At 40.6% G+C, this 14,427-nt stretch overlaps 1 protein-coding gene across 1 annotated transcript in view; it reads right to left on the bottom strand.

Annotated features, from left to right (window-relative positions):
- The window catches only part of SVEP1 (sushi, von Willebrand factor type A, EGF and pentraxin domain containing 1), a 140,399-nt gene that overhangs the window by 41,327 nt on the left and 84,645 nt on the right, over positions 1–14,427 (bottom strand). The window contains exons 25-35 of the mRNA XM_054726757.1: positions 13,890–14,047; positions 12,638–12,839; positions 10,394–10,569; positions 7,201–7,325; positions 6,077–6,200; positions 5,233–5,403; positions 3,935–4,108; positions 3,386–3,505; positions 2,025–2,201; positions 1,716–1,800; positions 624–815 (exon numbers count right to left, since the gene is read on the bottom strand). Of these exons, the coding sequence (XP_054582732.1) occupies positions 624–815; positions 1,716–1,800; positions 2,025–2,201; positions 3,386–3,505; positions 3,935–4,108; positions 5,233–5,403; positions 6,077–6,200; positions 7,201–7,325; positions 10,394–10,569; positions 12,638–12,839; positions 13,890–14,047 (1,704 nt within the window). The remainder of the gene's footprint in view (positions 1–623; positions 816–1,715; positions 1,801–2,024; positions 2,202–3,385; positions 3,506–3,934; positions 4,109–5,232; positions 5,404–6,076; positions 6,201–7,200; positions 7,326–10,393; positions 10,570–12,637; positions 12,840–13,889; positions 14,048–14,427) is intronic.

The following is a 14,427-nucleotide window of genomic DNA, read 5'->3' on the forward strand; positions in this document are numbered from 1 at the left end:
GCCTGGGATCTGAACTGTGTTGCTCATGACTCTGACCTCTGGTCTCCCTCAGATTTTGCAATCCTCGCATCCTGTGGCATGGCTTATCCATCTTTGCTTGCCAACCTGATTCTGATTGCCTGTATTACTCACTCCACGTTCTGTGCACTTGATCTGTTTCACTTCAGATCCTGTTGCCCAAGTTTCTGATCACAGACTGACTCTCTCCATAGTCCCCTCTGTTTGTGCGCCCCGGGACTCCCCCCGCCCCCCACACATCCTATTATTCAAATTACCTTCTTACAGTATTAAGGACCCAGGTCCTTAACTTGACATGCTTTTTATAACATCCCATGTGATGATGAGTATAAGCTTGGTAAGTCATATACCAAAAATCCAGGCCTTGTCTTACACTTCACAACACTTTTTGCCTTCATGTTTAATGTCTAAATGCTTATAGCAATTGAACTAGAGTTTCCAGATGGAATATTTCCCTGGGCATTTACTGTAAGCTGGGCCTCAGGAAGCATACCAATTTGAGAAACTTGTATTGAAAACCAGCCAGTCACATGCAAATGAAACCTACTGAGTAAATGGCGAGTAATGGGTATTATAGGAGGCTTGGCTGGTGTCTGTGGACTTACCTGTATCCACTCTCACAGGAATAAGATGCGGTAGAAAGGTAGGTAAGCCCGCTCAAAACGTATTTCCCATGATTTATATTTTCAGGGCTAGGACACTTGATCGGTTCACACACAGGAGGAGAATGACTCCAAGAACCGCTAGCAAGACAGGATGATTCTTTATCACCCTCCAGAGTATATCCTTTATTACACCTAAAGGAGATAAAGGAAAAGGACAGAATATAATTTGCTTTACTTCCCATAATTTTATCTGTGCCCAAGCCCCCCCCCCAAAAAAAAATATTGAGAACTTATTCATACTGGAAGAGTTTTTTCCTACTGAATAATGCTTTGAAATTATTATTATTTTTTATGGTTCAATACTATACATCTTCCCCACAGGGATCTTGCTGGGTGATGAGTAGGACTACAGATTTAAGGATTTGGCTTGCCTCCAGTTTGTGTCATGGATTAGCAGCTGCAAACAGAACATTCTTGGTTTGAGAGTGGTCTGGTCTAGTATTAGCCCCTGTAATATTAGATTTGGCGCCAAAGCTCCCTTATTTATTTATTTATTTATTTATTTATTTATTTATTTATTTATATTGATTTCAGAGATGAAGGGAGAGAGAGACAGAGACAGAGAGAAACATCAATGATGAGAGAGAATCATTGATCGGCTGCTTCCTGCACGCCCCACACTGGAGACTGAGCCTGCAACCCAGGCACGTGCATGACTGTGAATCAACCGTGACCTCCTAGTTCATAGATTGACACTCAACCACTGAGCCACACTGGCCAGACCAAAGCTCCCCTTTTAACCAAAGATATTAGCTTGCAGAGCTTTCTTACATGGCATCCATTCTTAGAGCTTCTCAAGGAGATGCTGGTGGCAGGAACGGGTTGTGGTCTAGGGATTTAAGGATTCTAGATATGACTACCATCGGATAGATTATTGCATTCAGTTTCTTCATACTACACACAACCCAATTAACTCCATATTAATTCAAAACCTTCCTTTGGGACTATTCTTCCTCCTTTATCCCAGTATTATATCACTGCCAGCAGGCCACCAACAACTTCTACAATGTCGTTTCAATTTTAGATGCTCACCTATATATCACTTTACTGCCATAGGTAAATGCTGATCCATCAATGGCACCATTTTCTGGAGCAGCTGGTTCATCACAGGAAACAGCTGCGAGGACGGAACACAAACAGCATTGCTTTTCTTAGTGAGGGCGTGCACAGTCTCTGAAAGTTCAAGGGCAGCTCTAGGTTTTCTTGTCATGTTTACACATAAGCCTAAAAGTTGGGTTTTAGATACTAAGAACATTGACGCAATACAATCCTTGACATTTCTAGCCCTCAAATGTCTAGGATTGCCCAACACCACAGACGTGGGGAATTTACTAAACATACCTTCACAATGTGGTATCAGATGGCTCCATTCTCCAGACTCCAAGCACATGATTTTGTTTGCGCCCATCAGCTGGTATCCTTCCTCACAAAAAAATGTGACTTCGGCACCCACTGTGTAAATCTCACCAGAAGAGTGGCCATTTTCTGGATTTCCTGGAACCTTACATTTTATTGGTTCTTGAAAGAGAGAAACAGTTTTGGGGGAACAGTAAGTGGCTTTCACACAACCATCCAAGGTCTCACGGCAAAATAATTCCACTACAGGTTAGGTACCAGTTAGAGCCTGAGGAAAAGGCTTTGGAAGGCAGACACATGAAGGCCAGAGATACAATGAATGATTAGACCAGAAAATATATTTAACAGGCATTTAAACAATATTTTGAAACAGCAAAAAATATATAAAATTTTATCTGGCCGAAAAGGCAGTTATATATTGGGAGGTAGTGGTGGAGCCAGGGCATGGCTTAACCAGGATTCAGTCCCCTTGACTTCCCCTAACCTCATACCCATCTTTTCAGAGTAACTGACGCTCTCTCAAGCTCATCCAAAGCACATTTAGGAGAAGTCTCCAGCCTCACTATTCAAACAGACTACAGATGGTGAGCCCCTGCCACATGCAAATTTGGGGTCAGTCACCACTTCTAGGACGGGAAATAAGTTAAGGGGAGATGTGTGGCTAGCTCTGAGTCACAGAAGTGACTATAAGACTTGAATTCTCCAAAAGGGAAGATATATTGATTCAATTTTTCTGAAGAGCACTTAAATGCTAAGAACTTCAAATGAAATGCTCTCAAAAAGTCAATGTATGATAAGACAGATTTTGAGAATTATTCTTTATTATTTTTCTGGTAGTTGCTTTCTCTAATAAATGTAGAAAAATACTGATGAGTGGAGAGATGGGTCAGTATTATCAAAGTTATCACAACATATAGAGATGTGGTAAGGCAAGATGGCTATTTTTTTCCCCAATGATATTATTCTGTGTGGCTGAGGCAGAAGAAAGATACTGATGATGAAGATGTGATAATGCATCTTTCTTGTTCTGACTGAGGCAGTGGAAGCCATTGGTTATATTTCTAAATTCACCCTATTATTCTTTTACTCTGTAGGCATTTCTTCAATAGTTGGGTGATATAGCTGGCTCTCAGTTTTGTTGTTCAGAACTTGGGAGGTTGGGAGAGGCACAGTGCTAATTTAAAGCACCTTTAGTTGTTACTTATGTGTCTTTTTAAATTTGGTTTATCTTCCCCATCTCCCCTTTGATGCTGAAAATATTGTCTTATTTTCAAATAACATACATTGGAGATATATGTAATTGAAAAAATTTAAATAAACTTGCCAATTACACATATACTAGTTACCTGCACAGTGTTTACCATCTCCCGTGTAGTGAGGGTTACACAAGCAAGTGTAGGACCCATTCGTGTTCAGGCAGGAAGCATACTTGCTACAATCGGACCCAAGTGCACATTCGTCAACATCTAAAATGAAGACAGATCACAAAAAGCAAAGTTAATTTTTCTTACGTATCAAGCATTTGTTTTTATTTTTAAATCATTACATATCACTTAATGTATAACACTATATTATCTATATAAATTTTAAATATAATCATAATCACATTCAGATATATAATAAAAGCTATTATTTCTTTAGTTTATAGATGGGTAAGTAGAAGAACAACAAAACAACAACAATAGAAAGATACTCTTAATATGGAGCCTAGTAAAAATTTAAACTTTTTTGGCACCTCTGTGGACAGCTGCTTTGCCACTGTGGTTTGCCCAGAGCTTACTGGGATGAGATGAAATTAACAAGGAAATACCATGAGAGAGTCTCAGGGCTTTGGGATGATTGTCTCCCATAGAATTTGAATAAATCAACACAGTAATTGTCAAGATTTATCTCACCAATGCATGATGGTGAAATGCCATTCCAGCTCCCATTATCCGTACAGAACATCCTGGAATCACCCAACAAATAGTAGCCGTTGTTGCACTGGTAGGTCACTGTGCTGCCAGCATGGAAGTCCTCGGCTGAATAAAAGCCATTCTCCAAAGAGGGTGGCAACCCACAGCTAATGCCTATAATGTGACCAGGAAGAACACAACTACATTAGGGACAAAGTGCTTAAGGGACATTTTCTTTATATTGACAGATAGCTGAGCTAAGCATGAATTTTTCATTGCCCACACACATTAGATGGAGAGTGCTCTAGGGGTGGTAGCACAACCATCATTGAAAACCACCTGAAGTCTAGCTGAAAGATATAAAGAAAAACCCACATCGAGACTGGTAGGAGGGGCAGAGAGGCAGAATGGACTGGTCCCACACCCATGTGTGGCGGTTAATAATTGGGAGGGATATCTTGGCTGCAGAGGTCCCCCCGAGAAGCAAAGGGTCCCAGAACTCTAGGCCCCCAGCCCAGAGTCCTAGTGCAGGAAGGGAGGTCCCATAATTTCTGGCTATAAAAACCAGCAGGGATTGTGGATGAGTGAGATGGAGGGCTGTTATAGAATCCCAGGCATTTCTCTTAAAGGGCCCACACATGGACTTACGCAGACTCACTACCTCTGAGGCCCAGCCACTACGGCAGTAACTCCAAAAGCACTAGGGACAAACCAGAAGAACTAAATTGTTTGGCTTCAGAGTGAGGGCTGGAGGGGCAGTTTTCTCCCAGACAGAGGTGCTGGCAGGGGCCATTCATTGCTCTTTTGCTGAGACCGCCCCCTGCAGGTGCAGGACTGCACCTTTTCTGAGTCTCCACCAACATAGCTAACACCTCGCAGGCGATTCCCTGACAGCTCACCCATCAACATTTTGGGCCCACCTAAGCCACTTTCAATGGCATTTCCATATAAGTGACCTGTCTTGACTCCTGCTGCGGACTTTCTTAAAATCTCTTAAAGGTCCACAAACCCCATACAAGCAACATCTGGCCCTGTACCTCCTGCTAAGTGGCCCATGCCCGGCACTAGCAGCAGCCAGCCTCAGTTTGCAGCTTGGTGGTCTCTCTGGATCTTCATTGCCCACCACCCTCCTGGTGCCCAGCATACAGGGCTCATTACACAAAGGAAGCACTCAATGGATGTTTTCTATATTTGCTACTGTAAAGTGTCTAGCTTTTACATAGCATTCCTGAAAAGTGTTCTTATGGTTCCAGTATTTTTCAAGAGGCACTAAAATGCCTTCAACAAAGGCAGCTCACGTTCACAGTGAGGGAGTGGTTGTGTCCACTGTCCTTGATTCAGACAGTACTGCACAGGGTTCCCGACCATCTGGAAGCCTGGATCACAGGACAGATTGACTCTGGAGCCTGGTTTTAAGTCTACTGATGCAGTCCGCAGATGAGGTATGAATCCTTCTAAGGGTGGGCAATCTGAGGGCAAACAACACAGGTAGAGAGCTTGTCAACAATAGTGGAGCATCGCCAGGTCAAGGTTTTCAAATTGTATGTTATACCAACATTTGAGAGCCACTCTACTGATATTAAAATCACTGGCAAGCAAAATTACCAGAAAAAAATATTCGAGTCAACAAACAACTTACCCTCTTTCAGGGGGAAATATATATATTTTAAAGGAAATATTTTAGGAACAATTAAAATGTTCTTATAAGTTATGAATGTAGGATATATTTAGAAATTTGTTTAAACACATTGAATTTTAGGATGCAGTTTTGATCATTCAGAGTTTGACTATCAAATGTGCAGGTTATAACATCCACTGTGCTACCCACCCCTGGAGGGCTGCTAGCAAGTGCAGAGCCGAGAGAGTGCCCATCTCAAATGGGAGGACAGGACTTCGCTGTCCTGTCTTATTCTACCTTTGTCCAAGTTTATTCCACAATTAATTTGTACTCTGTTATTCAGAATGTATTTAGTAGTTAAAAAAAATCCTTTGGATGAAGTTGGGTAAAAATGAACTATTTGTTAACCAATAGACTAAAGGGCACACACTCTTGGATTAACAGAATTTCAAAGTGTCTCCTTTTGCTAGAAACCCAAAGTAGTCAAAGAGATAGTAGCGTCTATGGAAGAAGAAAACTCTAACCGGAACAGAATATGCTCTTGGAATCGATCTTCACTTTCCCCACAATTCCCGACAGGAAGTCAGGCCAGGCTAACACATTTCCTTTAGTGAGCTCCTCTGGGCATGAGGTAGCCAATGATTTCACCTGAAGATTTAAAAACACATCTTTAGATAAACCTTACTTGTTTCCCTGAGACAGAGTTATTATGTCTTAATGTAGTCCTATTAAAAACATCTGCAGATTTTGGATGGGGTGGGGTGGAGGGAAGCAGGCTTTTGTAAGACATGATTTTGGGGCAACAGGAAAATTCTCTCCCCTACACTCTTCTTCACCTCCATCTTTCCCTTTCCCAAATATTTTATGATTGCTGGAAATTCTGAAATTCTATGCAGAGAATTTGTCTAAAGCTTTGCAGTTTGTTAAGGTGCTGGAGGGGTCCCCTCTCTCCATTTTCCTGTCTGCTATCTCTGATCTAACGTTGAGGCAATAAAAGCTTAGACAAGCTCTGCCACTAACAATAAGAGCAAGCATTTATCAAGCCCTTACTATGTGACAAACACCACCGTGATAGTACATCCCGGATTAGATTAAATCCCAAGCTCCACTATGCCGTTCTGTTTATCTTCATAGATAAACACACACACACACACACACACACACACACACACACACACACACCCTAAAGCTTAGAGAGAGGGAGTAATATGTTCAAAATCATCATGGCAAGTTTGTGGTAAAACAGGGATTTGAACCCAGGCCACTGTAGTACTTTAACTACTCACTCATCTGTAACTCTCTATGTATAATTTTATGCCACCCCTAAATTCCTGCACTTTAAGGAGACGGGTTTGAAGTATTATTCTCTATGATCTTTTCCAGCTCTGAAATGACAAGATTTTATAAAATAATCATGTCCAAAACAATTTAAAAACATCACCGAGAAACTGAAAAGGGGATTTATTGAAAGTTACGGTAGATAACCTCTAGCTGGCTTAGTCTACGATCATAGCCTCAAATGATACTGGCGGCAAAGTCTGAAAACCCAGAGGTTGCAATAAGATAGGGCATCATTAGGCTGTTCACATTTTTACTAGTTTTGTACCTTTGTATCTCATTACTGTCATACACTGAAAATGGAATTGACCTGCTGTGGAGACAGGACATAGTCCCAGAGGTTGAGCTGGCTTATAGAGCCCACAAAAGACTCCGCTGGGTTGAATCCCTCTCCTTTTTTGTCTTGCTCTTGCCCAAGAACTAATGCACCACCACCTAGAGAGGGAAGAGAAAAAAGGAGGGAAACTGGTCTGATGGTTATTCCTAAAATGCTAACTTAACAAAAGCACAGTCAACATAAATGTATTAGGGAAAGTTATTAAAAAGCTCAGTTATGTACATTTACTACATGTTTTATCAATAAGGACAAATTCAATGTTTTATAAAACAACTTAAAATAAAGTTGTATTTAAATATTAGATTTATAAAAATTTAACTATAAAACTAATATAGGTATACATGTATATGCATATATAATTTTATGTCAACAAAATAGTAAGTCCTATTTGGTCTTTCTCCTAAGCCCGTGGTCGGCAAACTGCGGCTCGCGAGCCACATGCGGCTCTTTGGCCCCTTGAGTGTGGCTCTTCCACAAAATACCACGGCCTGGGCGAGTCTATTTTGAAGAAGTGGCGTTAGAAGTAGTTTAAAAAATTTGGCTCTCAAAAGAAATTTCAATCGTTGTACTGTTGATATTTGGCTCTGTTGACTAATGAGTTTGCCGACCACTGTCCTAGGCAATTATCCTCCATAGTAGACTATCAGTTGATACTCTTTTTCTTATGTCTTAAGCCTACAATGCTTACATTTCTTTCACAGATTCCAAGGAATCTTCTAAAGTTGCCAAATCCAATGGAAATTCTTCAATATTCACCTCTGGTGACTTCTCTGTACCATGTTTCTTTTGTCCATTTCATTCTATTTAACTGTCTGTCCTTTTGCACTGGGTGGTCTGTGTCTGTCCCTCTAGAGCTAACCTCCACCCTTCCCCACTCTACTTTGTGCCCCCAAAGGCTGACACCTATGGACGGCACCACATCATTTCCTTGTCCCTCTGGCTTCTTTCTGATCCTGGGGCAAATGGAAGGACCAGCCCGAGATAAGAAAATGAGATGAGGAAGTTTAATATCCTGGATACTTTCCTCCCAGGCAACGGAGGGTAGTGGCTGCCTTCCTCTGTCTGACATCACTGTTCCCGCTGAGTGATTTCTCTCCATCGCTACAGGTTGGCCTAAATTCTGGCAACAGCTCTCACTCCTTGTCCTTTCAGGCCCATCCCTCCTGACTTTCCATTGATGCTACTCATGGGGTGTTTTACTATATTATATTGGTTCTCTTAACGCTGGTCATACTTTTGAAGAGTCCCTTCATTCAACTCTTCAGTTAGCCTTCTTGTGTGTGCCACCTGCTCCCTGCCAGGAGCCTTGTGGTGCCACGTGGTTTCCATGAGAACATCCTCTCCTGGTTCTCCTCGAACCTTTCTGCTCCTTTCTCTGCCTGCCTCTTAGATGCTGATGCCCCCAGGATCCTACCCCCGCCTCCTCTCTTCTTCCTTCAACTGCTCTCCCTATCTGACCTCACTCACCTGCCGATCAATGTCTATAGATCCCTCTTTTAAGATTTCCCAACCTACATCTCTTTCTTATAAAACAAATAATTAAAAATTAATACATACACCTGGATGGAAATTTGAAAAAATAAATATAAAGAATTCACCCTACCCAGAAATAATCATTTAATACTTTGTGTATTTCCTTCTAGGTTATATTTTTATTTTAATTATTTTTTAGTGTGTGTGTATGTGATATTTAAAAACACACAACTCAGGATTCACAATATACATGATGTTTCAATCTTGTTTTCTTGATGTTCAGCTCTTGTTTCATGAACTTTAAGTTATTTTATATGAATGTACAATAACCTATAATTTGCTTAATTAACTAAACCACTTCTAATTGGATACCTTGAGATAAATATATTAGTACATAAATATTTGATTCTTGGTAGTTGAATTGTTGATTGCATGCAAAAGGTTTCTCTAAGGCTCTTGATGGAAGTTTCTAAATTGTTTCCCAGAAAGGTTGTATCACAACCTTTTATACAATTCAACTATGCTGAATCCTTGCCAGTCATACCTTATCACTAAAAACAACTGTCAATTTGATATAAAGTTGTGTCAACCTATATCTTTGGTTGCATGTATTCCTGTGATCAGAATTTAAATTCATTATGTCTAAAACCAAATACAGAATCTTCCCTGACTCCAACTCTTGCTCTGATAACTGTGCTTCCCCTAGAATTCCTATCTCAGCTTACAGACTCTTCAATAAGCTTCTTCGTCCAAACTGAAACCAGCCATTCACTGAGCTCTGTTAAATGAGTTTTGCAATATTTATGGACTCCAATTCATTCTTACTGCTGAGATCAGACAACCATCTTCCTGAGTGGATACTATTACAGCTTCCTCCCCGCTCCCTATTCCTTTAACCTACTTTTCACTCTTCCATCAGGGTTTAATTTTTTAAAAGATAGAAATGCTGTTTTTAAAATTATAAACAAAATATATGTTTTTAAAATTATAAATTAAATCATTATAGAAATATCAGAAAAGAATAAAGAAGAAAATAAAAGATATATGCCATCCCACCACTCAGAGAAGAGATAGTTGAAAACAAGAAACCTCCACCCTACTTTACCTGGTAATGCCACTTCCCATTGAAACACTTACAATGTTTCCACATTTATTAAACTGCCAACCATTCCTCCTCATTTGATGCACATCATAGAAAAATCTATATAGAGCAAACTTATTGCCTTGTACAATGCTGAGAACCCCGGATGGCCTAATACTTTTGCTTTCCTTCAAACTAAAACTCTTCAAATATTTTCCTAAAAGTGTTTATAGAGGGGAGTTTTGATTTTTAGTGCTCCAGCTTATGCACTGGATATATTTGTATACTGTGAAGACTGATCATAAAACAAAACAAAATCAACATACAAATAACACCAGCAATTAATCTCCTTGGAAGACACATTAGTTCAGAATGCTTCTTGATAGCCTTACTAAAGCCCCAAAGGCATTTCTTACACAGAGGGTCACAAAGCACACCTAGAAAAAGCTTCTAATAATTTACAGGCTGGGTAGTCAGGGGGTAGTAAATAAAAGAGAGACTTAATGATCTTTATCTAAAACCTAACACAACAAAGCTAGCAAACTCCATGTTCACCTAAGCACCACCACTTTTAGTGATTAACACAATTCTATTTCTTTTGATAAGACATACCAGGTATGGCCGAACCTACGGAGAGACCCATACCACCATCAGATAATTTCCCATCAATATAGACTTTCCAGGCTCCATTCACACTTGTCCAGGTGATTGCAATATGATGCCAACTGCCGTCATTCACGGAGGGACAATCTGTTATCTTTTCCTTGCCGTTCACATAAAGAACCCAGCTGTGGAAAGATTCCAGGGGACATAGTCATCAGTCATATGTTGTAATCCCACCTGTGGGGCATGCTACTATTTTTTTCTTCTCTTTCCATGTGGGTATATAAAGCCATTACTTCTTCCCCCTTCCGCCTGCCTGCCCCCCCCCCCCGATTTGGTCATATTTCACAGAAGCAGATTTGATTTACTAATTATGCTTTATCATAGCTCACTGAATATTTGTGTTTCTTAAACATGGAGAACTAGGAAAAAGTCTTGGGATGAGCTGAGACACATTGGTCTAATTTAACTGACCATCCACTCTGGAGAGAGTAAGCCAAGAATGAAAGGAATGCCATCAGTAGATGAGTGGATAAAAAAAGCTGTGGTATATTTGCCCAATGGGTTACTATGAAACTGTAAAAAAGAAGGATCTCTTACTCTTTGAGAGACCTGAAGAGTATTATACTAAGTGAAATAAGCCAGTCAGAGAAAGACAAGTATTACATGATCTCACTCATATGTGGAATCTAATAAACAAGATAAACTGATGAACAAAATAGATCCAGAGACATGGAAGCATGGAACAGACTGATAAATTTCAGAGGGAAGGTGGGGAGGCAGGAAGAGATTAACCAAAGAATTTATATGCCTATATGCATAGCCTATGGACACAGACAATAGTGTGGTGAAGGCTGGGGGGTGGAGGCAAGGTGGAGAGGGTCAATGGGGGGATAAAAAGGAGACATCTGTAATACTTTCAACAATAAAGATATATTTTAAAAAATAAAATGCCAGGAATGAGAGTTGTACAAGCATAGAATGGTTGTCTTCCTCTAGATGTATGTTCTTAAAATCAGGAATAAACTTCAGAAAATAAGTCTGTCTCTCCATTGCCAAAACTATCACATGGCAGACAAAGCACGTGGATCCAAAGAAAAGAATAACTAGAATGAAACAAAGGTGACCAACACACGAGGGTTCCAACAACCACGTCACTTAGGGAAATGTCAAAGATAATAAGCAGTTTAAAGTGAAATATTTTCAAAAGCAAATGGAGAAAAAGAAAAGATTAGGGGAAACTGATAAGATAAGAACTCATTACATATCTGTCTCGGCATCTTCTTAGCCCCTATTCCATGATCTTTATGATGAAATAATGTTTTTATAATATTGGTTTTCCTCTGGAAAGAGAGCTCAGTGGGTCTTTGAGGCTTGCAACCTTCTCAGTAGCAATAGGCCACAAATTTGGAGGCGTCTGAGAGGAACAGGCCATGCAGTGAACCACAGAATCTATCCAGATTGAAGGTATAAACCTCAGCCTCGCCAAGGACCCCACATGCGGTGAAGAGCAGTGGTTCTGAAGGGACCACAGAGCTGAGGCAATGGACAGCTCAGGGATTAGTACTGTGGACAGATGACCAATGATGGGAGTCTTGTCCAGGTCTGTGGATTTTATAAAAACTCTGGGTTCTATGAATTAATCTGCGAGAACCCACTCAGTAGTGAGAGAAATAGCTGAGGTTGAGGGGCCTGATAGCCCAGAGGGATGGGGCCCTGTGATTGAAATTAACTGATCCAAAAAGAAAAGAGAAATGTCATCTTGCACACCCGAGTTTGTAGACTGCTTCACACTCAATACGTGTCTCTCATAGGTCAGCAATGTCGCTGATATCCCTTGACAGTTGGAGGCCCTGATTTGGAAAAGAAGGAGCAAGGCTCTACAAGTCAGCGTCTGAGACTTGACTTCGCCACTCCCAGAGTGTGAGATTTGAGGCACACCATTTAGAGTCTTTGAAACTGTTTTAATATATGTTAAATGTGCATGAGTTCCTCAGGACACTGTGAAGATCAAATGATGTACTTAGTAAACAGCAGTACTTAGTAAAACAACAAGAAGATGCTTAGTAAGTAACAAAATACATGTATAAGGTATTATCACGAAAATTGCCCTCTTATAGAACTTGTCCATATGCTCCCTTTGGTTACTGTCACCCTGCTATCCTGCCGAGGCACCTGACTCCCCTGCTCCCCAGTCCCCAGTGTGAGGTCTAACTTGGTGCTGGGATAAGATTTCCTGCCATTTCTGCTCACCCATTGTAATCGGTCAGGAGGAAGGTATTGTCGCTGCCATTCTCCAGTGCGTAGGAGATTGGCGTTCCGTAGTTGTTGATGTCAGAGGATTTCATCCAGAATGTGCAGGTTATGGCATGGAGAGATGGAAGCACACCGTCTAGGATGACGTAACCATAGGTACCAGAAACCTCAAAATCCAGGTTAAAACGCGTAGACTGTTCTGCAACAAATAAGAAAAGTGTGCTTGCAGGGCGTTTTTCAATCGTCTAAAGCTGTGGTCGGCAAACTGCGGCTCGCGAGCCACATGCGGCTCTTTGGCCCCTTGAGTGTGGCTCTTCCACAAAATACTACGGCCTGGGCGAGTCTATTTTGAAGAAGTGGCGTTAGAAGAAGTTTAAGTTTAAAAAATTTGGCTCTCAAAAGAGATTTCAATCGTTGTACTGTTGATATTTGGCTCTGTTGACTAATGAGTTTGCCGACCACTGCTCTAAAGTAAGCAGCAGGTACACAGGGCTACTGTCAAAGCAGCCACTGCAGTAAATAGGATGACCCGAGAAGTGGTTTCAAAATTAAAAATATATTCTTTACAAAATATAAAACACATTCTTTTAAATAAAATAATTGGTGAGTATCTAAGATAGGAAAAATACTCAGTAGTGAAAGGAACAGAGATATAGGGTGTGGTTGGAAGGAGAGGTGGGACTGGGGAGTTACTAAAGATGAGAGACACTAAAGCATGGCTGGATGCTGTTGGGAATGACCCAGTAGAGTGGAGTAACTGATGCAGGAGAGAAGGAGAGGCAACTAACTTAAGGGCACCATTCCATCTAGACTCAGGGCTCTGGCTCTTCCCTAGTTCATGACCAATTCAGCTCTGCCCCAATCCTACATACCTCACTCAAAACAAAAGTCCTACAGTTAAAAGGCCGCAGTGCCCCGAGCAAGCAGTTTAGCATTGATTCTCAAATATGGCCATGGCCTGTGACCTCCTTAATCAAGTAGCTTATCAAAGTGTCCCTTCTAAACCTATAGAATGTGAAGAGTTCTCCTAAATTCAGTTTTCTCATTTCCCCCTTACACCTCTAAGTTTCTATATCCTCGTCTGTGCTATCGCAGATAAGATTACCTAGTTTATTAGATGGCTCTGAAGATTAAATAATTAAACAATGCTTATAGTGTTTTTTACATAGATGGTGCTTGGTGCAGGTAAAAGTTGATTGGGTTATATCACTATTTTTAGTATTGTTGTTAATACTACATCCATATATACCTGTTTCACACCTGCTGCCTGAAAATCCCGGCTGACATTTACAACTGTATGAGTTTAATTCATCCACACAGGTGGCTTGATTGCTACACGGGTTAGACTGACATTCGTTGATGTCCAGTTCACAGTGCAGTCCTGTGAAGCCAGCTGCACACTGGCACCTGAAGGAAAACAAAATGTAACAATGAGAACAGCTGCAGAAAGGCAGTAGAGGATGGATGTCTCCCACTTATGATAACGTGTCTCAAGGACTATAAAAATTGAAATGCTCCACATCAAAACTTTAACTGCTAGTTACTTTTGCTAGTTCATCTAATAAACTTATTTAATACAACATTTATTTGAAATGTTTTAGTAGGAGGTAGTTCTTATCAAGATGAAGTATTATTCACACACTGGGAGTTTCTCTCCCCATAGATGTTCTAGGAAAAAAATATTAAAAGTCCAGTGCTTCTGTATTTGCTTCTTGTGTAATTGTGTTTTCTTTCATCTTTTATTGCCTTCCCAAGTACACTGGCAGCCTGTATCCATGGGTTCCACA

This window comes from Eptesicus fuscus, chromosome 15 (genome assembly GCF_027574615.1).
Source record: "Eptesicus fuscus isolate TK198812 chromosome 15, DD_ASM_mEF_20220401, whole genome shotgun sequence".
NCBI lineage: Eukaryota > Metazoa > Chordata > Mammalia > Chiroptera > Vespertilionidae > Eptesicus > Eptesicus fuscus.